The sequence below is a fragment of the Psammomys obesus genome, unplaced genomic scaffold (genome assembly GCF_907164565.1).
Source record: "Psammomys obesus unplaced genomic scaffold, mPsaObe1.curated_primary_1811, whole genome shotgun sequence".
NCBI lineage: Eukaryota > Metazoa > Chordata > Mammalia > Rodentia > Muridae > Psammomys > Psammomys obesus.
In genome coordinates this window covers 386,585-411,930 of record NW_026590172.1, presented here as the reverse complement: position 1 = coordinate 411,930, position 25,346 = coordinate 386,585, and the positions used below count along the sequence as shown (strand labels likewise).

Sequence of the window (25,346 nt, the reverse complement as noted above, 5' to 3'; positions counted from 1 at the left end):
ACTATTGTATGTTCTATCCCTGCCATAGTGCTGAGGACAACTTTCAGAAGTTGGTTCTCCTCCAAGGAGCAAACTGAGGCCTTCAGACATACATAACAAGCAATTTTATCCACGAGCACATCACCAGACCTTAATTAATTAACCAGCTTACTGCTGAGATGGGGCCTCCCATAGCCAAGGCTGCTCCCAAACTGCCTAAGTAGTCAGGGGCGACTCTAGACTCCTAACCCTCTTGCTACTACCTCTCAAGTGCTAGGACTGCATGTGCCAAACTAGGCTCTTCATTCACTTTGTTGACGTCATGTGTCTGAAGGCGTTTTTACTCAGGCTGGGCAGACAGAGCCAAAAAATTAATCTTTGGATATGGCTCAAATTGGTAGAGCACTTGGCTGGTATGCATGAAGCCCTGAGTTCATCCTCAGCACCCACACAACAGGGCACCCACGCAACAGGGCACCCACACAACAGGGCACGGAGGTCTATGCTTGTGATCTCAGCAGCCCGCAGGTAGGAGCAGGCGGATCAAGAGCTCAAATCATTTTGAGTCAAAGGCTAGCCTGGACTCCACAAGACCCTGTTTCAAAAATAAGGATGAAAGCGCTTAGAATACGGCTTGTTAGAGGTTTGACTGGAGCTGTGGACAGTGTGCTCTGGAAGAACAGGAGGAGGGACAGCGGACCCTCCTCAGGGAAGGGATCAGGAGCCTCCAGAGGAGGCGCTGCACAGGCTGAGCTCTGATGGATAAGCAGTAGTCTGTCAGACCAGGGAAGGAGTTGCTGGGAAAGTCCGCCCTTAGGAAAGTGCCCCTGACAGCAAGGCCCTTCTAGGACACTGGGTGCTTGGGGCGGGGGCGGGGGGGAGGGGAGAGCAGGATGACGACTCGGGCTGCAGCGTGCAGGGCCAAGACCCCACCCAGCCCCCACTGCAGGTCTTAGCTACTTTGTTTGAAAGCACGCCTCTCCGAGGAAAGGTAAACACACAGTCCCACACCCGTAACGGACACAGGCTAAGTCACCAGAGAGGAAGGCGCTTCAAATAAGAAAATGTCTGCACAAGATCAGGCTGCAGGCGAGCCTGTAAGGTGTTTCCTTAGTGGCCCACTGTGAGTGCTGCCATCCCTGGGTTCTATAGGAAAGCACACTGGGCCAGCCGGTAAGCAGCACCCTCCTTGGCTCTGTGTCAGCTCCTGACTCAGTTTCCTGCCCTGACTTCCTTCAATGATGAACAGTGATATAGAAGTCTAAGTTACTCCCCAGCTTGCTTTTTGATCATGGTGTTTCTTCAGAGAAACAGAGTGCCTAACTAAGACAGCGCCCTACCAAGAGGGAGCCTAGGGCAGGCAAACTGCAGGTTTGGGAGAAAAGGCCAGAAATACTTGGCTCACCAGGCCTGGGTGAGCGAGCAGAGGCTGAAAGTGTTCAGGTAGCATAGCTCCTTGTCTTCCAGGATGGTTCTTCATGAGTGGTGCCATCTTTCTTCAGTTCTGCTCAACAAGCTTCACGTCTACCTGGCTGGACATGGCAGGCATACCCAGTCCTGTCTTCCATATCACTCAACCTTTATGGTTTTCTTCCTATGTGTACACACATATTCACGTGTGTGCGTGCTTGTGAAAGCCAGAGGTCAGCCTGCAGTGCTATCTACTCTTTTGTTTTTGAAATGTGGTTTCATTGTGTACCTTTTGCTGGCCTGGAACTCACCACATGGAGCAGGGTACTTGTGAGCTCCACTGGCCTCCTGTTAGGAGGCATCAGTTTTTGAGGCAAGCTCTCTCGCTGGCCTGGGGCTGGCTAAGTATGCCAGGCTGGCCAGCCTGCTGGAGCCATAGAACAGATCCTGCCTCGTTGGTCCTGGTTTTTCCTGTGGGTTCTGGGACTGAGCTCAGGTCTTGTGCTTGCAGAGCGAGTACTTTAGCAACTGTGCCATCTCCTCAGACTTCCGACAGTCTTCCACTCTGACTGGCACAGGCGAGATGGGCAAACCTACTTTTCCATGGTGGTAGGTACGGAGATCAGAGGCTAGTTTTAAGGAGTCAATACTTTCCTTTCAGCACATGGGTCCCAGGGATTGAACCCAGGCCCCTCACTCACTGGCAAGCACCTTTATCTAATGACCCACTTGGCCTGCCCACATGTGTATATGCATGAATGCATGTCAAGCCACGCATGTGCTCTCCTTTCACCCTCATGCATGTTCTGGCCATTGAGCTCAGGTCTTCACCTGCTGAGCCATCTTGCAGACTCTTTCTTTATACTTTCCTGCAGTCTTGTGGGAAGTTCTTCAACCTGTTCTGACTGGTCTTTGGCCGTGCCCCTCTGACAATGAGCATTTTCTATCTGTGTCTGTTACAAACTCTCCACGCCCATTGCTGCCCTTGCTATGGGGAGTCCACCTCATGTCTGCTCTCCTTCCACTGCTCGCCCTGGAGGTCACCTCGGATTCTCAGGGGAAGTAGCGTGGGGCAGCCTGCATCTGCCTGCGCCTCCCGTGCACTCCTCTCCAGGCACAGGGGCCAGAACACAGGAGGTTGGTGGGCTGCGAGTGGCTCGGCCCACCCTCAGCAGGGCTTGGGGACAGGGAGTGGACCTTAGATTCTGGAAGGTTTAGAGCTCTGTATTTCTTCAGCACTGAAGGTGTATGAGACATTGTGGAGCAGAACTGTAATTCCAGCACTGAGAAAGATGAGGCTGGAGGATGAGTTTTGATATTAGCTTGGGCTATATTAGTTACTTAGTAGTTTGAGTCCAGTCTAGGCTAAATGGTGAGACTCTCAAAAAAAAAAAAAAAAAAAGACATTAGAATTATTTTTTAAATAATTATTTTATGTGTGTAGTGTTTTGCCTACATGTACATATATGAGCCAGATGTGCTTGGTGCCTAAGGAGGCCAGAAGAGTTGGATCCTCTGAAACTGTAATTACAGGTGATTGTGAGTTGCCCCGTAGATGCTGGGAATTGAACCTGAGTCCTCTGCAAGAGCAGCAAGTGTTCTTAACTGCTAAGCTGTAAGCATTCCTAACATCTAAGAAATGCAACCAAAAGATTTCAAATCCTTTATGGAAACTTAGTCCTGAGCTGGGACTAGAGATGGCTCATTGGCTTGATACCCAGAAATCCACATAGCAGAGGAGACACGACCCCCGAAATTTGCCCTCTGACCTGCACACAGGCCCAGGACAACTCCGTGTTGCATATACTCACAAAATAAGTAAACAACAACAAAAAGCAAAATCAAGTGCCATCTTCCCCCCCCCCCCAAAGTGCTTTCTCTGCTGTTTGAAGCCAGGTTTTTCATCGGGGGTCAGTCTAACTGGCTGCTAAGCAACCACAGACCCGATTCAAATACTGAATGTGACAGCGGCAGCTGTGCTTTTATCTCACTGTGAGGGCACTCATGGCTTTCCTGGACACCGAGGAGATTGACAACACTGCCCTGCTGGCGATTTCCAGACCCAGAGAGGCCATCATTCCCAGGGACAACAGCAGGCGTGAGGGAACAAGCTTGCCACAATGTTCACGTTTCATCATTACTAATTTGTTACAGGCTCTGACATATCCTAGCGTGACTTCAAACTCAGGAGGTATCTGAAGAGAACCTTGACGTTCTGGTCCTCTTGCCTCACAAAAGTTGATGGAGCCCGGAGTTCATGTGCTGGGTCACCAAGGAAGTTACACCATCTAAGCCAGCCCTGTCCCACAGATAACCACTTTAGGAGACTACACACAAGCCTGTTCTTAGTTTCTTAGTTTTCTCTAGGTCAAAGAGAATACAACTAGTTACAACTAAGTTATCTCAGGCGGGGTCTCTTGCGTGGATGGAGGAATGCTCCGAGTTCTGAGTTCTACCGGGAGCACAGCCTGGCCCAACACAATGGGCCCCACCTGTAAGCAGTGCTTGGCTGGGTTTTGGTGAATCACGCTGGCTGTGCCTCCTGGGAAAAGGGAACCTCACCTGAGCAATTGCCCCCATCTGATTGGCCTATAGGCAAGCCTGTGGGACATTTTCTCCATTAATGATTCATGCAGGAGGGTCCAACCCACTGCGAATGCACCCTCCCCCCCCCCCCCCAGCTCCCCTCCTGCCCCCCCCCCCCCCCCCCCCCCGCCCCACAGGCACTCTTGGAGGTGTAAGCCAAACACACCCTTTCCTCCCGATTTGGGCAGTGTTTCATGACAGCACGAGGAAGCAAACCAGGACACACCCTCAGAAGCGTACTCGCCAATAAAACCAAGCGCACCAGATCACCTGTGCTTAGTAAGTGCCTGGATGTGTCAACACCCCCGCCCCAGCCACACCTGCTGCCTTGCCAGGACAGAGATGACGGTCCATGGCACAGTTTCCTAGCATGACAGTTAACCTTCGACAGTTCTTTTCTCCCTTCCTTCCTCCCTCCCTCCCCCTTCAGACTAGAGTACTGTAATACAGCCTTTCTGGCCTACTTCTCTTTACGCAGTACCAGGCTCGCAAGAATCCTCCTGCCTCAGCCTCTGGGATTACAAGTGTGAAGTCATGGTATCTTTAAGTTGTTTTGAAACAGGATCTCAAGTTGTCCTCAAAACTGTAAGCCTCCTGACTCCCAAGTCCTGAGTGCTGGGATTACAGGTGTATCATCATGCCTGGCCACTCTTTCCAAGGTCCTGACGATCATGAGGTTGGCATGTCTAAATTTTTTTCTGTTTAAGGTCTGTAGTACTGCACAGATTACTCAGCACAGTTCACCTTTGTGTGAACCGACAACACAGCATCCGCTGTCTGTTAGCCTGCACCGTTTTATGCTCTTTCCTGACTCCAATTCTTCAGGGTCAGAATATATATGTATATTTCATTCAGGTGTCTCCCTGCACACCATCATTTCGGGGTCCTCTTGAGGCTAACAGACCATTTCTATGATGAACTTCAAAGGGCACTGTCAAGGTTGAGGGGAAGGAAATTATACCTATGCCAAACGGCATGTATTTCCTTTCACACAAACCTCCTGAGTGCTGGCACCGTCCGGCCCAGCGCCCGGCTGCTGCAGTCTCGTCGTCTCAGCCGTCAGTGACGCCAGAGGAAGTGTGCTCCGTCCTCCATGTCCTCACTGGCCACTTTTGCGGATTCCATGTCTCTATCAACCTCATGTGTACCTCAAGTTTGGTCCTCATTTGATAAGCAGTATAGTGTAAAACTACCTAGAACATGCATCGGATTACCCATTAAGAGTTCCACAGGGTGACCTGGAGAACGTCCTATGTAATGCTACAGGACTTCCCTTTAGTTAATTATTGTTTTATACATTTACTTTGGTATGATGGATCTGCATGCATGTGGGCAGAGGAGACTTGCAGGAGGCCGTCCTCACACTGTGTGGGCACTGCAGGAATGAAACGCAGGTCTTCAGGCTTGGCACCAAGCGCCTGTGCCTGCTGAGCCACCTCAGCAGCCCCTAGTTACTATCATTGTGTCATTTTTAACAACTTCTGAGACACTTAGGACAGGGCCTGAAAGAACAGGTTGGGCAGGGATGGATGGAATCTGGCTCTGAGGAAGGCAAGGACAAGCTGCAGTTGGAAACCGCCTGTGACGGTTCGCACTGCCAGCTGACAAGGTCTGGAAGCACTCAGGAGAAAAGCTTGAGTGGACTGTGAGGGGCTGTCGAGATAATGCTGAGGCAGGAAGAACATGAGCAAGAGTGGGCTGGGCTTCTGGACCGGATAAAAAGAAGAGAGCAGGCGGCGGCAGCACCCTGAGGCTTCCTGAGGACGCGAAGCGACTAGCCGCTCACTCTCCAGCCTTCCTGCCATGCCTTCCCCACCAAGTGTGAGCGAAATAACCCTCCCTCCTAAAAGTGCTGTGGTCAGATACTTCGTCACAACAACAAGAAAGTCAGTAAGCTGCAGGGAATGCAGAAGGTGGATGTCAGACAGGAAGCAGAGGCGGGGGAGCCGCAACAAGGAGTCAGCTGGGCGGGTTGGTAAGTGGCCTGGTCAGCGTGCGGACGGCCTTTCACAGTACCCCAAGCCCTTATCTGCACATGGAGAGCAAAGGCTCCTCGGGTACCCTTGCAGTGTCCCTTACTTCTTACCTACAAAAACTCACCCAGAAGATACTTGCCTTGAATGCACAAAAAGGCTGGACACAGGAGCAGGTACTTGTAATCCCATCGAGGAGGCAGATCATAGGACCTACTGTCCATCTAGTTACATGAACTGGTAAGCTCCAGGAAAAAGGGGGAGTTTGTCTCAGAAAAACCAAAGGTGGATGACATTTGCTCTCTACATAAGCATTCACATGTGTGATGATGTACGGCCCCCACACACAGACACACACACACACACACACACACACATGCGTGCACACACACTGGATAACGGCTGGCTTTACTTTAACCTGGCATTTCAGCTACAGGCATCTGAGGGAGGGAACCTCAATTGAGATACTGCCCTTGAAAGGGGCTACAAATAAGCCTGTAGGACATTTTCTTTATTACGATGTGCTAGGACTCAATCCATTGGGATGGTGCCCGGTGCCTGGGCACTCCAAGACGGCAGGCTGAGGAAGCCACAAGGAGCAAGCTAGCAAGCAGCACTGCTTCAAGGCCACCACAGCAGCCCCAGCTTGGCTTCCCTCAATGGACTGTGATTCAGGATCTATGAGCCAAATAAACCCTTTCCTCCCAGGTTCTTTCAGTCCATGGCGCTTCATCCCAGCAGTAGTAACTGACCCTAACTAAGACAACAATGAGAGAATCTTTGTGTGGTGTGAATTTCAAGAGGAACTCACTGACTATTTCACAAGTCACCATATTGCTGTTTTTTTCTTTTTTCTTTTTTCTTTTGGCTTTAAATAGATACGTTTAGATTTCGTTAATAAAACACACATCACTTACTTTATTATGACTTTTAAATAAAAGATGGGTATTGATTTCTTTAAGTACCTCTTAAGCATTTATGTAGCTAATGAAATGGATTTTCTCCTCTGACCTGCTAACATGGTAAATTGTGCGAGCTGTCACTAGTTCCCCATTTGGCTGTGGTATGTCAGGCATTTAGTGGGCTCTCAGGTCTGTTTGCTACTACTTTATTTAGTGTTTTTATATAAATACTTACACATGTGCATGACCTTTGCTTTCTTTGTCATCTTGAGTGGATGAAGTTATAAAAACATTTTCTTAGGCCTGGAGAGCTGGCTCAGTAACCAGGACCAGCGTTGACAAACTGACTTCCATCCCCAGGACCCGAATGGTGGAAAGAGAACCAACTGTCAAATGTTGTCCTCTGGCCTCCTCACACACTTTGGCACAGACATGTGTGGGACAGACATGAAATCAACAAACACTGAAAGGCTTGTCATCACATTAGGTTGGCTGTGTGTACGCGTGAGGACACCTGTGGGAGCTGCTTCTCTCCCATCATGCGGGATCTGGGGTTTGAGCTCAGGCCATCAGGGGTGGCTGTGCCACACTTCTGACAAGGCCCCATCCACATGTCAGCTGACACGCCTGTGGCTGGCTCCCTGGCAGCTGCTCACCATTTGTGGGTTTTCTGTCCCTCAGTATTGTGCCCCCTGAACTGTCATCTCGGCCGACTGTCAGTCCTAAGTGGCATGGCTGACCTGTGAGTTTCTAGCTCTGGGGTCTGAAAGGCTACGGGGCTAGAGGGAACGCTTACAAAACACCTCCGGGACACACTCACTCCTTTTCCAACGTTAGTTTCTACTTTCCCAACAGTTTTGACTCACTTTTTATCTTTAGACCACAGTGTCTCATGTAGTACAAGCTGGCCTTGAACCTGACCTTGAGATGCTGATCCTCCTGCCTCCACCCTCTGAGTGCCTGGATTACAGACATGGACCACCGTGCCCTTGTCTACAATCACAGTGTTGAGCAGACGTCTTTAACATGAAGCAGGCAGCCCTTTGCTTTGGTAAGCTTTCCTGGCAGTGTGCCGTGGCAGCCTCAGCGCCCTCAGCATGCTGTCTAGAGCTGCTCACGAAGGGCTGCCCTCAGTGGGTGGGTCGGCGGTGCAGGCCACCCTCAGGAGAATTCCCGGGCTGCAGGCCTGGTACTCCTTCCTGAGCATTTTCTGCACTGCATAGGAGGCCTCTACTTTGGTCGGCCCAGGCAAAGCATGGATGACCCTGGCAAAGGAGGGGAGCCACAGAGTCTGTGATGAGCCCTGCTCTTATTCCAAGATGCAAGGGTCTAATTACCTCCTTCTCCCCTAAGTACAGTGCTGGCATGGGGACTGTTAAGAGCAGGGTGGGTGGCAGAGCTCAGAATAAAAAAAGCAGCCTTCGAGATGAATCCTGGTTACTCTGTCAGCCCCGACACCCCGTCCTGAGCCCACACATCAGCCCAAAACCAAGTCCACTTCCTGGCTCCTTCTCCCAGCCTCCTTTCACAGGAGTCTAGAGATCCCATGCTCAGTTCACCTGTGGCTTGGTTTCCTCCACAGCTCCCACGCGCCTTCATTACCCTGCCTTTGAGTTTTATGATGGCGTTCTTCACTCCTAGGTGAAGGGCTGGAAAGTAAAATTGCGCAAGCCAGTCTGGAAGGTTGCAGAACAGTTGTAGAAAACACAAATCCTTCCTCTTCCTCCAGCTGGCACTGAGAGTCTGCATCGGGGCATCACATAAGTGGCTTTTTTAGGGTAACTTGAAAATGAATTATTCAGGTTCCTATTCTACTTGTGAAGTGTCAGACAGTTTGGCTGGGGCCAGACTTGCTGGCCCCACACAGACCATCCCTTCCCTTCATTCTGACCTCATCGGATTTGGCCTCACATCTTTAAGGATGCCCTCCATCCTGTCTAATCACTAAAATACCACAGAGGAAGTCTACAATACTCCGATGGAAGGAAAAAAATAGAAAGGTTAATTGCAATATAAAGTTTTCCCTTGGAGTCTAGCAAACAGTAAATCAGGGCATTATAGCAATTCTGTGCTCTTAAAAACACCCAAAGAATAAAGTACAACATGGAGGGAACAGACTGCCACAGGCTGTTAAATGATAGAGCTTTTTGTAAAAACCTGAGTCTCAAAAATTTATCATCCCCTTTTGCCTCCCAGACTCCACTCTCAGAGCCTTCTATTCCAGGGTCTTTCTTTCAGCTACTTTAAATACTCTGTGGAGTAGGCATGGTGAGAACAGTAGGTAAGACAACACAACTTGCTGGCTTGGTTACAAGATTCATTTTCGAAGGGTTGCACATGTGTGCATGCGTGTATCTGTCTGTTCGTATAATGAGACACTGAGACACACACACACACACACACACACACACACACGCACGTCTGTCTGATTATTCCCTTTTTAAAGAGAGCATTTTTTTTTCTTTTTGGTTTTTGAGACAGGGTTTCTCTGAGTAGCCCTGGCTGTCCTGAACTTGCTCTGTAGGCCAGGCTGGCCTGGAACTCACAGAGATCCTCCTATCGCCGCCTCCCGAGCGCTAGTATTAAAGGTGTGTGCCACCACACTTAGCAAGGAAGGACGTTTTAAGTCTTTTATTATAGTGTGTGTGCATATACATGCCAGGCCACACCATTCACGTGGAGGTCAGAGGAAAGCTTTCAGGAGTCATTTCTCTCCTTTCCCCTTTCCCCGGGTCCTGGAACTGAATGCAGGTTGTCAGGCCTGTGTGGCAAGCGCTTTTAACTGCTGAGCCATCCCACCACCCTCTCTTTTAAAAGCTAAATTTTTATCAGCTATCACACACACACACACACACACACACACACACACACACACACACACACACAGTTTTTTCTCTGTGTAACTCTGACTGTCCTGGAACTTGCTCTGTAGACCAGGCTGAACTCAAACTCAGAGATCTGCCTGCCTCTGGCTACAGAGTACTAGGATATGGCAGATGCCATCCCATCCAGCCTTTGGAAGGGAGTCTTAATTGGTAAGCCACGCTCTCACGATTTCCTTTATGGCTGGATAACTTTGGTTGATATAATCTGTCAGGACAGGATCAGTGTCAAACCATTGGCCCCATAGGCTATGTTTTGAGTTTTAAAAATACTTTTTATTTTTACTATTCTAACTATTATTACACTGTGTGTGTGTGTGGCTCGGGTGCATGCGCCGAGGCATACATGTGGAGCTTAGAGACTCCCAGGCAGCTGACTCTTTTCCTTTCACCTTTCTATGGGTTCTGGGGAGCACACTCAGCTCACCAGGCTTGCAGGGCAAACTCCTCTACCTGCTGGGTCTTCCCCAGTCCCTGGCTTACGCTCTTGATCACCACTGTGCAGTGAGTGTCAGTGCGGTTCTGCACAGGGAATGGAATTCAGTCATTTTCTCAAAAGACACTTAAAGGAGGACCCTGACTACCCAGACAACACGTTTCTGAGTTTGGAGGAAAAAAAAAAAAAAAAACAAACAAAAAAAACATGTGGGGTGTTGGAATTAACCCTGTACTGACAAGGGTGTCAGCCAGGGCAGGTCATGTCCTGGGGGCTTCTGTAGAGTTCACACGGCTGCGGAGAGCTATCAGCAGGTAATTTTCTGCTAACCAGAAGAAAACTGCTGGAAAACACCTTGTGTATTGGAAGATAGCTGCAGTCCCAGCACTACGAAAGTGAAGGCAGGCAGATACCTATGTTCAAGGCTAACACATGCTACACAACACCCTTTCTCAACAACAACAACAACAACAACAACAAGCTGGAAAATCAGATCCAAATAACTTGTGAGAATTCATTGCTAGGAATCCGCAGGTTCAGACTGAATATCCTAGAAAGAGAGTCTTACTACAGAGGAAGAGTTAGGGCAATGTAGTGGAATATGCTGCTATTTGGACAGTGCTGTCGTTCACCACTTTTGAAAGGTCTCAGATGGGCTCACTTTCAGTGAGACATAACCACATAATATCAGCCCTCAAAGACCTGGACATTCAGATGGTGACTTAATCCAGCAACTCTTACTGAAACACCAGGAAGTGACCAGGAGTCAGAAAACTAGGTCATTCTCAGCTACACACCAAGTCAGGGTCCAGCCTGGGCTACATGAGAACCCGTTTCAAAACAAAGCAACACCCGTTCCTGTTGTCACACAGGTTTGAAAAAGTCACTCCCTATGGGTAATGTGGTTGCCAAGCAATTCACTTTAGCAAACAGGTGGTTAGAGATGAGGTCAGCAAAGCGTCATGGGTTTTTGTTTGTTTTTGTTTTTTGGGTAAATTCCCATATGCCAACTGTAAATATCTGGAAAATGAAATAAATAATCTACAATTAGGATATAATTATTAAACACGAGGGAATGAAAACAATGAGGTCTATGTTCTATCTACAGAAAATCAAATTTCGAAATGCTACTAGAGAGAAAGCTAACAATGACATTCTGCATTGGCAGGTGCGTTAAATATAAGTAGGGGAAATTTACTGCCTGAGTTAATTTATAAAACTTGGTAAATAAGAGGCACATTGTAAAAATTAGGTGAGTAAAGGCATAAAAAACTCACAATGGAAACAGTAAGACACTTTACAGACATGAGAAGGAAAATTAAAGACTGAACGCACCTTATCGGGATAGAGATGTAGGCAGACTTCAGAGACGGTCTTTACGACAAACATGAACAGACGGCTCGGCTCTGCTTTGGAGGGTGAGTGGGCGTGCTGCCCACATGCAGGCCCTGAGCTCACAACCCTTCTGTCCCGGCCGCCCAGGACCTGGGATTGAAAGTGTGCAATGGCACTTCTCACTCATCAAATTAAAATATTCCTTTAAAGACAGGGTCTCATGTAAGTTAGGCTAACTTGCTCAGGGGGCGGGGATGATCTTGAACTCTGAGCGCCAGAATTGTCAGCATGCATTCCAAGTCCAATTTATACGACGGTGGGAGTTGAGCCAAGGGCTTCTTACAAGGTAGGCACGCCACAGCCCCTGCCCTAGTGTCTTAATTACATACATTTCCTAGGAGTACCATTTCCAAGAACAGTTAATTTCATTCTAAAAGAAACTCAAATTTGTGCTATAGCAAGAGGAGTCCTTTAGTGGGAAGCTACTAACACGATTAGCGCCGGTCACTGGAGTAGTGCCGAGCACCAGAGGTGACTGTGACGTGACCATGGTGTGAAAACAGCAACAGTGTTGGCAGACAAGGCTCCACCTCTGAGTGACCCTGCAGCCTTCACAGCAGGAGGAAAACCGCTACACTGCACTTGAACGTCAGCAACTGTGTACTTCTGGGTCCAGGGTCATCTCACTGCGTTCTCTCCACTGACCCCAGCTGAGGAGGCAAGAGGGCAGACAACCCTGAGCACCGCCTGAGCTGGGAGCAGGAGCACACAGGTGTGGAAGGCAGGGATTGTGGGGGGGGGGGGGGGGGGGGGGGGAGAGGGAGGGGCTGTGGCATGGGATGGAGCTGTCAAGGCAAATGCACGGTCAAGTGCCCTGCACGCTGCACTGCGAGCTGCGAGCTGGGACTGGTCTGTGGAGGCAGGAGAGCAAGCGTGGGGTGGGGAGATGGCACACAGCACGGGCTTGGAGCAGGGTTATATTCTGGACACTTTCTCGAGGATCCTTGGGAAGCAGATTCATGCAGGGAGAAGCTGGCAGCCTGAGACAAGCGGGTCCAACAAACACTGATGCCCTCAGAGGGAAGGCCCAGATGATGGTGGGAACAGCAGAGCTAAGAAATAAGGAATGACGACAGGTCCGAAGGAGAGACTGATCTGCATTAGACAGGAGGGCAGCAGAGCGTCAAGAAGGACCCTGAGTTTCTGGAAAAATAATGCATCACCAGTGGGAGGGGACACAAACCACAAACAGAAGGAAAGCTGCCTGCAGGGAAGAAGGGAGTTACGGAAGGCAGTTTGAGATGCCTGTGGTACAAATATCTGCCTAGAATAGAAAAACCATCCTCTTCAGGTGTTATGTATTTTGCTATTGCTTTGTAAGACATTACACTGTAAGTATTTTATCAATTCATTTTTTCATATATCAATTTGTCTGTGATAGATCCATGTATTCACCCTCTCCACCATCCACCTATTCACCCATCTCATCAATCCCGTTTTCATTCACCTACCTAAGTTGTCCACTCATCTAAGTTAACCTAAGCCTTTAACGGGCTATAAATTGTCCATGGTCCACCCGCCCTTTCTTTCATGCGTTCACCCCTCTCCACACTAGTCTCACCCATCTGTCCACCACCCTCCCTCCCATCTATCCATCCACTCTGCTGACCTCTAACATTTGGTTACAGCTTTGCAAGAAACATACATTAGCCATTTTGTCCTTCCGCACTGTCAATGTTTTATCCACCCATCCTGTCCACCCTCCACCTCCAGGAAGCTTTGAATATCCCACAGATTTTCTACTTTTGGCATCGTGCTTTAAAAAGGTCTCTCCCACCCCTTATTACATAACTCCACGTAACATCTCTCTTACTGTTTTCGTGATTTCCTTCACATTTATATATTTAAGACATCCAGGCTTTAATTGGTGCAGCTTGTTATCTATCTACTCAGCCATTTGTTCTACTGCTTGTTGAAGATTCCACCCTTCTCCAACTTATTTAAGCATGGATAATTTTTATATGCAACTTGTTCTTCTTAATTTTGAAAACTTCAAAAATATAGAAAGCTACTGAGGGAAAAATAACAACCAACCATATGGCCCTGACCAGAATTAGCCACTGAATACAAATGATCCCCTTTCCATTGTTAGCGACCAATTCTGGACTTCTGATTCCATTTGGGCTTTTTATAGGAACTGGAGAGTCTCCAGTCTTCTGTATATTCTGTAAACCCTGCAGATCGTAAAGCTTTTTAAAGAGTGGAAAGATCACAGAAATACACCAAGTAAGAACAGTCACAGTTAAAAAAGTGAAAACGTAAAAATACACTATCTGATAGAATTCTGAGACTATGCCCTGCTTCGTGCTCCAGGCTGTTTGGAGAACATTCCAAACACTACAGAGTTTTTTACTCTTCCCTTCCGACTCCTTAGGGTTGGCTGTCTGGAGTCGGGAGGGCACCAGTGTGGTTGTTGGGGGGTTAATTCTCACTGTGTTGAGTGCCCCCAAGTCCTCACTCTGCTCATCCGAGCACTAAATCTGTAGGCTCAGGAGAGCAATGCGGCTGGCTGGGACAGCGATGCTATAACGCTCAGCATTAAAAATTCATTCTGCAGGCTCTCTTCAGAACTGGCGGTCTGGCAGGGGAAATATGAGACACCCCACTGTCTTTCTGGCAAATGGAGACATTCCTCAACATCCAGCACCTTAGGAAGAGAATGAAAGGACAAACAAGCCGTGAAGGAAAACAATGAGCTCAATTATCCGGCTCTGCTCTGGCTTTCCTATAGGAAACATTTCATTCTGCTTTCTGAACGTTTCTTAAGCGAGGGCAGAGACGGCCCAGCCAGATGAGCACTTGCCTTGCACAAGGAGTGTGGTGGCTTGTGAGTGGGAGAGGGAGACCGGCAGACTTCCTACGCTTGCTGCTGAGCTCTAGGCCACAGACACCCTGTCTCAGGAAACCAGTGTGGGAGGCTCCTGAGGGGCGTCTGAGGTTCCCTCCGCTTCCACGTGCACGCCCCAAACATATGCATGTACCAACACACATACGTTCACGCACTGTCTCTAGTCTCTTCCAGCCTATCTTAGAACGAGGTCTTCTTGTGCCTGGTGGTGCCCAACTGTCCAGTATCTCTGATTTTCTGCAGCCCAGAAGACTGGAACCCCCACAAAGATGCATTTGGAGCTCGCCAGTACACTTCGGGCCTTCTGCTCATGTTCTCGCCACTGCAGGCAGTCACGGCGAGCCAGGAAGACCCGCACACTGAGGAATCGTTCGCACTTCACAACATGGGTCCTGCACAAATGTGCATTTCTACAGGAAATAATAGTTCCTATGGGCTCACTGGCTGCACTGGTTTGTTTCTCTGTTACGCTGTTACTGTCCCTTCTTTGTTCTCTGTTAGTTGGCAAGAAAAGGGTTCACTTCATCGCACAGCTCACATTCCCTTACGAAGGGAAGTCAAGGCAGGAACTGACTGAAGTGGAAGCCACTGAGGTGCACTGCTCACTGGCTTGCTCAGCCTGCTTTCTGACAGAACCACCTGCCCACAGGATACACCATTATTCACGAAGGAAATGGCTTGAGACAGGGCCTCTCCATGTAGCCCTGGGGTCCTGAACTCGCTATGCAGACCAAGCTGGCTTCGAACCCAGAGTTCCCCTGGCCTCCGTCTTCGGAGTGCTAGGCTTAAAGGTGTGCACAGCCTGGCTTCTACAGTAAAATTTAGGGGACACGTTTATTAGGGAGTTAACAGCTCTTCGATGGTTTGACCTTGAAACTACTGGTCCCTGTAGTAACAGCACCTAAATGGTAACTAATTCAAATTTCAAAATGTAGGTGGAGTCCAAGGGCTGGGAGATGGCTCAGTTGGTAAAGAGCTTGCTGTTCAAATATGAGTTTAAGACCCAGAACCCATGATAAGAAAAAGCTGGGCACACCTGTATTCCTAGCTCTGGGAGGGCAGACAAAGGCCGATGCCGTAGGCTTGCTGGCCACACAGCCCACCTTACTGGTTCAGTTCCAGGGTACTAAAAGTCTTTGTCAGAAAAAGAAAACAACAGCAAAGGAGCAGGGGCCACCTGAGCAAAGACAGACAAGGCTGTTTTCTGACCTCTCCATGTGCTCACACAAGTGCACCTGTAACGCACACACACAAATGGACACACAGTAACCAACAAGTGTTTACTGGGTTAGGACACAAGAAGCCAACCTGTTCCTTCTCCCCCTACCCCAGGACAGGGAAACAGGAAAGGCCCTGGAGGCTCAGCGCACTGAACCCTTACACAGGGGGGGCTACCAAGCGCAGCCACACCCCTAGAAACAAGACAACAGGAAAAAGCTGGCACTCTCTCCCTGTCTGACTGAAGTCTTCATTCAGGTCCACACCCTCAAAATCATACAGGGTTTGCTTCTCTTTTTTTTAGGGAAATTAATCCAACCACGATAATTACAGCAACTCACACTGGAAACCGATGACTCAGAAAGATGGAAAGCAATTACATTCTCAAAGTGACAGGGGAGAGACAATGCCACTGAGGTTCTGGGATACCTCCCTTTGGTTCTTCCAAATTTATTGAGTTACACATGTAAGGAGGCTCACGGCCAGTGTCAGGGCCTGGGCTTCAGAATGAGATGCCCACCCCCCACCCTATAAAAAAGCTGGATGTGTGGTGATGTGTCTTTAATCCTAGCATTCAGGAGGCACAGGAAGACCTGGTTTACCCACTGAGTTCCAGCTTAGCCAAGGCTACTCAGTGAGACCCTGTCCCAAAGCACCATTGACTGACTGACTGACAAACAAACAAACAAACAAACGGGAGCCATGGCAGCCGGAGAGCCGGCACAGCAGTTAAAAGCACTGTTGCTCTTCCTGAAGACCCAGGCTCAGTTCCTGGCAGACACATGGCAGCAAACCACCACTGTGGCTCTAGCTGCTGAGGATCTGATGCCCTCACTGGCCTCCTTGGGCACTTCACTTCCGGTTGAGTGGAGGAGCAGAACCCCCATCGGTGCTGCCTGACCACGCCTCACTCTGCACTTAACACAACATGGCTTTCTCAAGACTGCCACAGACAGTGGTGACACAAGCGAGCTTCAGGACGCCAGGGCTACATGGAGAGGCCCTGTCTCAAGCCATTTCCTTCGTGAATAATGGTGTATCCTGTGGGCAGGTGGTTCTGTCAGAAAGCAGGCTGAGCAAGCCAGTGAGCAGTGCACCTCAGTGGCTTCCACTTCAGTCAGTTCCTGCCTTGACTTCCCTTCGTAAGGGAATGTGAGCTGTGCGATGAAGTGAACCCTTTTCTTGCCAACTAACAGAGTCTACCGCATGCTAGTCTAGAACATCTGTACCAGGCTGCTGTCTGCCCTGCTCACCAGCCAGCCAGTCTTGCTGGGAGCCTCTGGCTTCCTCTTTCAATTCCTGACTCCTTTTCCTCTGTGCTGGAGACAGAGGTCCCCATGCCTGCAATTCAGAGTTTGGGTCCTCTGAGCAATCAGCTACTCACTAACAGGAAGTCATGTCTATTCCAGAGCTGCAGGGAGTCACACTGTCACTCAAAGTGGCCCAAAGAGCCGACTCTGACGAACCCAAGCATTTCCTCATCAATGCTGCTTTGCTTTTGTAATGTATTATAGAAGTATTTGCATATGTAATGTCTTTTTTAAAAGCAAGCAGAGGTGTGAGAAGTGTGACATTTCCTGGTAGGAAGCTTTGGGAGTAACTTAGAGGAAGCTTAGCGATAGGAAGCCTGTACTTACTTTAGGATAGGATTCATTGCTCTCCCTCTTCTCTCCCTGGCGTGAGAGGGGATTGAATCCAGCACCTTAAATATATCGGCCAGACACTCTATTATCACACTATACCCATCTTTCTTATGAGATTGATTTTTTTAGCTTTCTGACACAAGATTTTATGTAGTCTAGGCTGGCCTTAAAGTTGCTATGTAGTTCAGGACTTTTAACTTGTGATCCCAAAGGGCTCCCTCAAACAAGCCCGGCCTCTACCTTAGCTAGAAGGGATGCAGTCTTCCACCACAGTGTAACATCGCCTTCCACTGAACTCTGCCCTGGTGGTCTGGAAGGGGTTCCACAGTCCTCTTGTCCACCCCACGTCCACTGCAGAGGCAAAACTGAAGACAAGAAGCCTAGGGCTGGGTGGAGTGCTCAGCAGATGAAAGTGACTTTTTGCCAAGGCTGGGGACCTGAGACCCCTCCTTGGTCTCTACATGTTAGGAGGAGAGAGCTGGCTCCTACAAGTTGTCCTTTGACCTCTACAGGAGCACTATAATACAGTGTGTACACACACACACACACACACAGAAAAGAAACACAAATGAAAACTGGAATCCCTGCACACGTTACAGTGTCTTAGATCCAAGGGGAAGTGAACAACTGTGTGCCACAGGTGGAGAGGAGTGGCAGCAGTGAGCTTCCTGCCCCTCCCAGGGTAAAGACAGCCCGGGACCCATGCTCCCACATGTTCTGAGACAGCACATTAAGGTCTGGAAGGTGCTACAAGTGCATTTGTTATGGGACACGGGGACTCAGGGTGAGCACTGAGGAGTACATTTAAAAAAGAGAGAGAGAAAAATAATCCATTTATTTAACGCAGCAATGGTTATACTGTGCAGGCCTGCAATCCGCTCACACAACTGTTTGGCAAGTCCCCCTGTGCTCCAACAAATATTAAACTGTGCTTGCCGTTTGTCTACGGAGCCCTGCATTAATAAACATGAAGACGGGCACTCTGCCTCCCACTCTCAGCGACGGGCCGAACAAAGACCAGCTGTACTCGTCAACAGGGCCTTGTTCTGTGCATAAAGGCTAATTACATTTTGCTTCAAGCCTACACATGGAAAACTTTACTGCCACTGTCCCTACCACAGCCAACCGAGCAGTCCCAGCTGACGCACAGCTGAAAAGACTGCAAAAGCAGCAGTTAGGGGAAAGGGTGGAGGGCTCCAAGTGACCTTGTTGCCTCTGACCCGTACCCCACCCCCACAAGGGTCTTGTAGCCTAGAGTGCCTCTAACAGTACAACAGAAGCTGACCCTCACTCCTCCTCTTCCTGGCCTCCCAAGGGCTGGGTTAGAGGCGTGTGCCGCCACACCTGCTTCTTGCAGCGCTGACGGTCAAACCCAGGGCCTCAGATGCTGAGCAAGCATCAGCTGAGTTACACCCCCAGTCCCCGGGGCTTCTTTTTAATGAGGGAAGGTGGTTGGTTGGTGTTCTGAATGACTGACAAGCAGAGTGCACCCTATACTGACAAAGCTTCAGACCAGTGCTCTCCAGGAAGCATAGAGGGGCTTCCTCGTAGGGTTGCTTCTCCACACGCTCCATCACTCTGGTAGCTACTCAGTAGTGCAGCTGTTCGTGTGCAAGGGCAACAGGAGGCCTGGAGGTCACAGTGTGCGCAGAGCAGAGCAACTGCTCCCCAAGCAGCCTTTTCTCCAAAGCCGACATTCTTCTGTCTCCCACTCCCTTCCCAGGGTTTCTGACAGCGCACGTTGAAGCATTCTACTGACGTTTTGAAAGAGATGTTTAAGACCATCCCAGAACAGATTTCTCCCCAGGGTATATTCATCCACAGGAATGAAAATATGTCAGCTCCAACAAACTACAAGGAGGCTGCACCTGAAGCAGGAAATGGAGCGACGGTCCTTTCCAGAACTGAGAGGAGGAGAATGCAGAGGAGGCAGCTACTTACTTTACTTTTTTTGAGAAAGGTCCTTGCTAAGTAGCTTAGACTGGCCTAGAACTTGCAAACAGTCCTCTCGCTTCAGGCTCCCAGATACGGGGTTTACAGGTATGTGGTACCACACCAGTTTTCATAGTCATGGGTTAAGACGGAAGTCCTGATCCTCTGTATCCTGGCTTTATGTGATGATACAGATGAATCGGGCTTCACGAATATGAGGCAAGCAGTTTCTCAACTGAACTACATTCCCAGTCTCCTCTGGCCCTTTCCGTGTGTGTGTGTGTGTGTGTGTACATGAGTATGGAGGCCAGAGGCCAAACCTGCGTGTTGTTCCTCAGGAACTATCCTTCAATTTTGGAGACAGGGTCTCTCATTGGGTCCTGAAAATCACAGTTCATATCGGCTGGGGAGCCAGGGAGCCTCAGGGGTCTGCGAGTCTACCTCCCAGGCGGGATTACAGCCAGCTGTACCAGGCCCAGCTTTTACCGGGTCTCCAGGTTGCACAGCACGTACTCCTCAGTCTGAGCCACCTTCCTAGCCCATGCAGTCCTTTCCTAGTCAGAGAAATACATTTTCAGTCCAGTGTAGCCAAAGTCCAACCTTCCATACTTATCAACCCACCGTGGGTACCATTTTCAGAACCAGAGCAGGCCTTCCAAGGGGCCTGTGTGGGCTGGTGCTTTCACAGACCACCTCTACGTCCTCATCCGCTATGGTAGCACGCTTGCAGCCACGGCTACTTCAGAGGCTGATCAGGAAGATGTCTTAAGCTCATGAGTTTGAGACCAGCCTGAACAGCCCAGTAACACCCCTCTCAAAAAAGAATGAAGAGGAGGGCTGGAAAGGTAGCAGCGGCTGGCGGGCTGCCACCAAGCAGGAGGACTGTGATTCAGAGCCCAGCACCCATCTGAACCCTGCCTTGGCATGGAGGGCCGCCTGAATCCAGCAGGGAGGAGAAGACAGGGTATCCCCAGAGCAAGCTGCTGAGTCAGTGAGCTGGGAGTGGGGCTCAAGTGAGAGCCACTGACTCAATACATGAGGTGGAAAAGCACTGAGGAAGACCCCGGAGACCAGCCTCTGCCTACCACAGCCAGGAGCACAGGTGCACACACACACGAAAACACTCATACACACATGGACGTCGAAACGCTCCAAAGAGGCTAAAGCCATGACCACTGGCATCTAGGGCTGCCTTCTGACCTCCAGAAAGAATGCCATCGCATGCACACAGGGACACAGACACATAAAAATATTCAGTTACTAGGCAGGTGTGGTGGTACACACCTTTAATCCGGCACTTAGGAGGTAGAAGCAGGTGGATATATGTGAGTTCAAGACCATCCTGGTCTATACAGTGAATTCCAGGGTAGACAGGGCTACAGAGAGAAACCCTGTCTCAAAAACAAAAACAAAACAAAAGCATCAAAAATCAGTTACTGAGAAAAATGATCTACTTAGGAGTATAAAGACCAAGCAGAAATGATCAAGTCACATGAAGATAAAACACCGACAGAAAAGGAGACAGGGGCCCTGGCCCAGGAGTTCCATCATGGCGTGGTTCCGCCACGGGAATGCGTGTCGGGCGAGGACGTCTGTGACCTCGAGGTAGGACAGCATGTGTGTCCCACAGCTGGGTGATGGCAGCTGCTCTCCGGCGGCCCTGTCTCTGGGATGGAAGGAGATAAGCCCAAAGGCACCGGATTTCACAGGGAAATGTAACCATCACTTCCTCAGACTGAACTCATGTGGTGCTCTTCAAGTCCAACAGGAAAGCACAGAGGGAGGAAGGCAGATTACATGAAGGTTTCCACGAGGCCATCAAGTCAGCCAGGGACACTGAGGACATCGGGGTCTCTGAGGAAGTTCTATGCTGTCTAGTAAGGTCTGACTGCAGACCTGGGCCCTTACAGCTCTGGATTACCAAACAACCCAGAGCAGAGGGTCAAGAGATGGGCTGGGGAGATGGCTCCGGCAGTAAAGGGCTTGCTGTGTAAGAACGAGGGCCTGAGTCCAGACCCCCAGCACCCGTGGACAAGGTCAGGTATGGCAGTACAAGTTGGTAACCGCAGTCCTGGGCACTTCCTGTCCCTAAGTGGACCCCTGGAGTTTACTGGCCAGCAGTCTGGCCCATCTGTTAGCTCCAAGTTTATCGAGATACTCTGCTTAAAAAGTCTGAGGGGGGCTGGAGACTGCTCAGTGCTTAGAGCACTGCTGCTCCGCCAGGACCTGACTTCAACTGCCAGCACCCAGACGGCAGCTCACAACTGCCTGTGACTCCAGTTTCTGGGCTCTGCTGCTCTCCTGGCCCCGAGAGCACCAACACACGTGGTGCACACACAGAACACCAACACACACACAACAGTAAACTAAACTTTACAAAGAAGCAGAGAGCGATTAAGGGGAGCAGCCAATGTCTGGCTTCCATGGACATTCAAGTGCACACACGAACAGAGAGGCCACACACAGAGGACAAGCCCTGCCTCTCACCATGGCAGGTGGGCTCCCTACTGATAGCATGGGGACATGTGAGCAAGACAAGGCCCACGTCCTGGTGACCTGAGGCTGCACCGCTGGTGAGTGTGAGTGCTTCCTTATGGAGATGAGAACCTTCTCCAGTGGGAAAAAGGCAGAACAGTTCAGCCTTTCACAGCCTGTCTGGATGTTAGCCGCAGCTAGCCAACGGTGGCCCTCTCACAACTCAGGCTAATACCAGTTCCTCCTCTCTGCTCGTCTGTAAGGAGGGGTCTGATAGCTCGCCTGACACAGGCCGCGGTGATGTCTGATGTCCTGACAGTGGTCAGACTGGCAGGAAGCTCAATGGCTGGCCTCTTCCCTATGTGTGCCCACACAGGGACACCTGCACAGAGCATTATGGCTCTGACTAGAACTAAGACACTGTCATGGGGCTGTGCTTATTCTTCGAAATACACTCTGTCCTAGAAAAAAAGGTGACAGTATTTTCATAGCAGTCATCACTTTTTCCCAACTCAAGAAAAAATGCACAGCGCATGACTGGACACTAAGACGGTAAAGGGCTGCTGTGCGAGGCTGATGACGGGAGCTTGAGCTCTGGACCCAAATAAAAACTCCAGGCTCGTAGGAGAAAAATAAGTAACAGGACAGGAGCCTGCCGCAGAGGGCTCCTGAAAGACTCTACCTAGCAGTGTATCAAAGCAGATACTAAGACTGATAACCAAACCTTCGGCAGAGTGCAGGGAATCACATGAAAGAAGGGGGAGTTAGTAAGACATGGAGAGGATAGGAGCTCCACAAGGACCAAATATATCTGGGCACAGGGGTCTTTTCTGAGACTGACACTCCAACCAAGGACCATGTATGGATATAACATAGAACCCCTGCTCGGATGTAGCCCATGATAGCTCAGTAACCAAGTGGGTTTCCCTAGTAAGGGGAACAGGGACTATTTCTGACAGGAACCCAATGGCAGGCTCTTTGACCTCCCCACCCCCAAGGGAGGTGCAGCCCTGTTAGGCCACAGAGGAGGACTTTGCAGCCAGTCCTGAAGATACCTGATAAAACAGGGTCAGATGAAAGGGGAGGAGGTCCCTCCTATCAGTGGACTTGGAAAGGGGCAGGGAGGAGATGAGGGAGGGAGGGATTGGGAGGGAATGAGGGAGCGGGATATAGCTGGGATATAGAGTTAATAAAATGTAACCTAAAAACAAAACAAAACAAAACAAAACAAAACAAAACAAAATTCAAAACTCCAGGCTCAAGTGGCAGCACCCACAGGGTGGCTCGCGGTCAGCCGCAGCCAGCATCAGAAGATCTCATGCCCTCTTTTGGCTGGTGCAGACACTGCACACACACAATCACAAGACACACACAGGCCAAACACCCAACCATAAGATAAAATACACCAAAAATATAAAAAAGCCAGAGGTGGTGGACATCTGTAATCCCAGCACTCCTACCGTGAGACAAGAGGTGCAGCTAGGAGGGTCAGAGAGGACCACAGAGCAGCTAGCATGGAGTATGCCGCGGGGCAGAAACCAGGAGAGACACTCCTTTAGCCAGGCTCTCTGACTTCTACGTGTACGCCGTAGTGTGTATACGTTTACACAATACTCAATGAAAGAAGGAGCAAAGGTTGCCTCTCTGTACCCAGGAAGAGAATTTTCAGTGGTGATGGACCTGATACAAGTGACTCACTGGACTGGCACTATCTCGGCCCCATGACAGGTGGCTGAGCACCTCCTAAGCCCACCTTCTGTGGATCAGCAACAAAGGCTGATCAAATGCATTCCCTGACCAAATGCAAAAGAACAGAGGGTGACGTCACAGAGGCACTTACTTTGCAGTAGTTTCTTCATCATATTTGGTTTTCAGGTCAAATAATTCTGTTCGAGTTTTTTCCAGGGCTAAAAAGCAAGGACAGAAACCACGACATAAGACACCAATCTTGTTTGTTTAAGAAAAGGTCTACAGAGCCGAGGCTAGCCTTGAACTCATTTTACAGCCAAAGATGACACTGAACCTCTGACATGTCTGCTTCTACCTACCTGGCACTCAGATTACGGGTACTCGCCACCCCCCACGCCATCTTTGGATGCTGAGGATCAAATCTGGGGATTTTTGAGCACTAGGTAAGCACTGTGCTGACTGAACTATATCCCACCTTGTTAGCTGCTTTCTCAAAGATGGAGTGGTACCCCAGGTTGGCCTTGAATTCTGGATCTCCCTAGGTACAATTCCCCAGTGATGGGATTACAGGCATGCACCATCAAACCCAGCCAGGACACCAAGCGCTTAGAGCTAAAGGGGAAATGCACACAGAGATGAGAGAAACAGAGAATAAAAGAAGAGAATTTCCCCGAACTTTGCCATCTCTCTGCAATGCCTCTTCAACAGAGAACCACTGTCCATAGTTTGCTGCATAGACTTCCAGCTGCAAATACAGCTGCAGACTTTGTATCTCCATTAAACACAGACCAAGTGTATGACAGAGGTCACACACGATCATGCAGCCAAACATTCCTACCTGCGGCAATATGGCTGCCAACGTTGCAGCCTAGCATGGGACTGTGAGGCTACGTGATGCTGGTGAGGCTGAGTAAAGCATGCATACGGTAACAGTCATGATTGTAGAGAACTCTGCTCCTCCTAGTTTATGCATTTCCCGTAAACAGGAAGGTTCTGTGTTAGCGTATGCTCGCCTCCATGTGTGTGCATGTGTGAATGCAGCCCCAAAGACAAACTTGTTCTTCAGACACCACCCACCTTGGTTTTTTTTTGAAACAGTCTCCCATTGGCCTGGAACTCACCAAGTGGGCCAAGCTGGCAAGGCTGGTGAACTCCAGGAACCAATGTCTCCACCTCCTGTGCTCGGCCATACATGGTCTTTTACATGGGCTGGAGAGGCTCAGATCTAACGGTTGTGAGTTATGAATCTGAGCAACACCCTCAGCTTCCATTACACTCTTCAATCATTATTTAATGATACTGCTACTCATTAAAAAGTTTATTGTGGGCTGGAGAGATGGTTCCGAGGTTAAGCTCTTGCAGAGGACCCAGACTTGGCTGCCAGGACTCATGCTGCGGAACTCACAACTACCTGTAGCTCCACTCCAATGGGGTCTGACACGTCTGCAGCCACCTGCACTCTTACACACACACACACACATACACACACACACACGAACCCCAAAAGCTTATTTGAAAACAGTATGCTCTGTGGAAGGAGCAGAACCTTGTCTCTAGACAGTGACCTTCACTCACTGGCTGAGCGGAATAGCAAGGCCCAGCGGTGCCTGTCACGTAAGCGTGGAGGAAGCTGCAGCCAGAGAGGAGCTCTAGGCCGGCTTGGCTCACCTGGTTTGGTCTGCGGTCACCGAGAGGCTGGCGTGCCCCAGTCGGTATCAGCACCCTCATGTTCACACCACATGGCGAAACTTCCCAGAATGAACCTCCACCTCTGTCTCTATCCCTCCCTATCTACACATCCATCAATGGGATGATAGGAATATTTTCTGAGGGTCCTCTTTTCCCTTAGTGGTCTAGAACAGAAGTCTCTCCATGTCAAGACACAGGCGAGCAAGTAGTTTAACTTTTAAGATACTCAGAAGTGAAGCTGCTGGAGAAAGACCTGAGCATGCCAGTCCCTACCCCCCCCCCCCCCCCC

General features: G+C 49.6%; 1 protein-coding gene across 1 annotated transcript in view; it reads right to left on the bottom strand.

Moving 5' to 3' along the window:
- Cux1 (cut like homeobox 1) overlaps positions 1–25,346 on the bottom strand; it is a 221,838-nt gene that overhangs the window by 6,443 nt on the left and 190,049 nt on the right. The window contains exon 8 of the mRNA XM_055606622.1: positions 23,520–23,586. Coding sequence (XP_055462597.1) covers positions 23,520–23,586 — 67 coding nt within the window. The remainder of the gene's footprint in view (positions 1–23,519; positions 23,587–25,346) is intronic.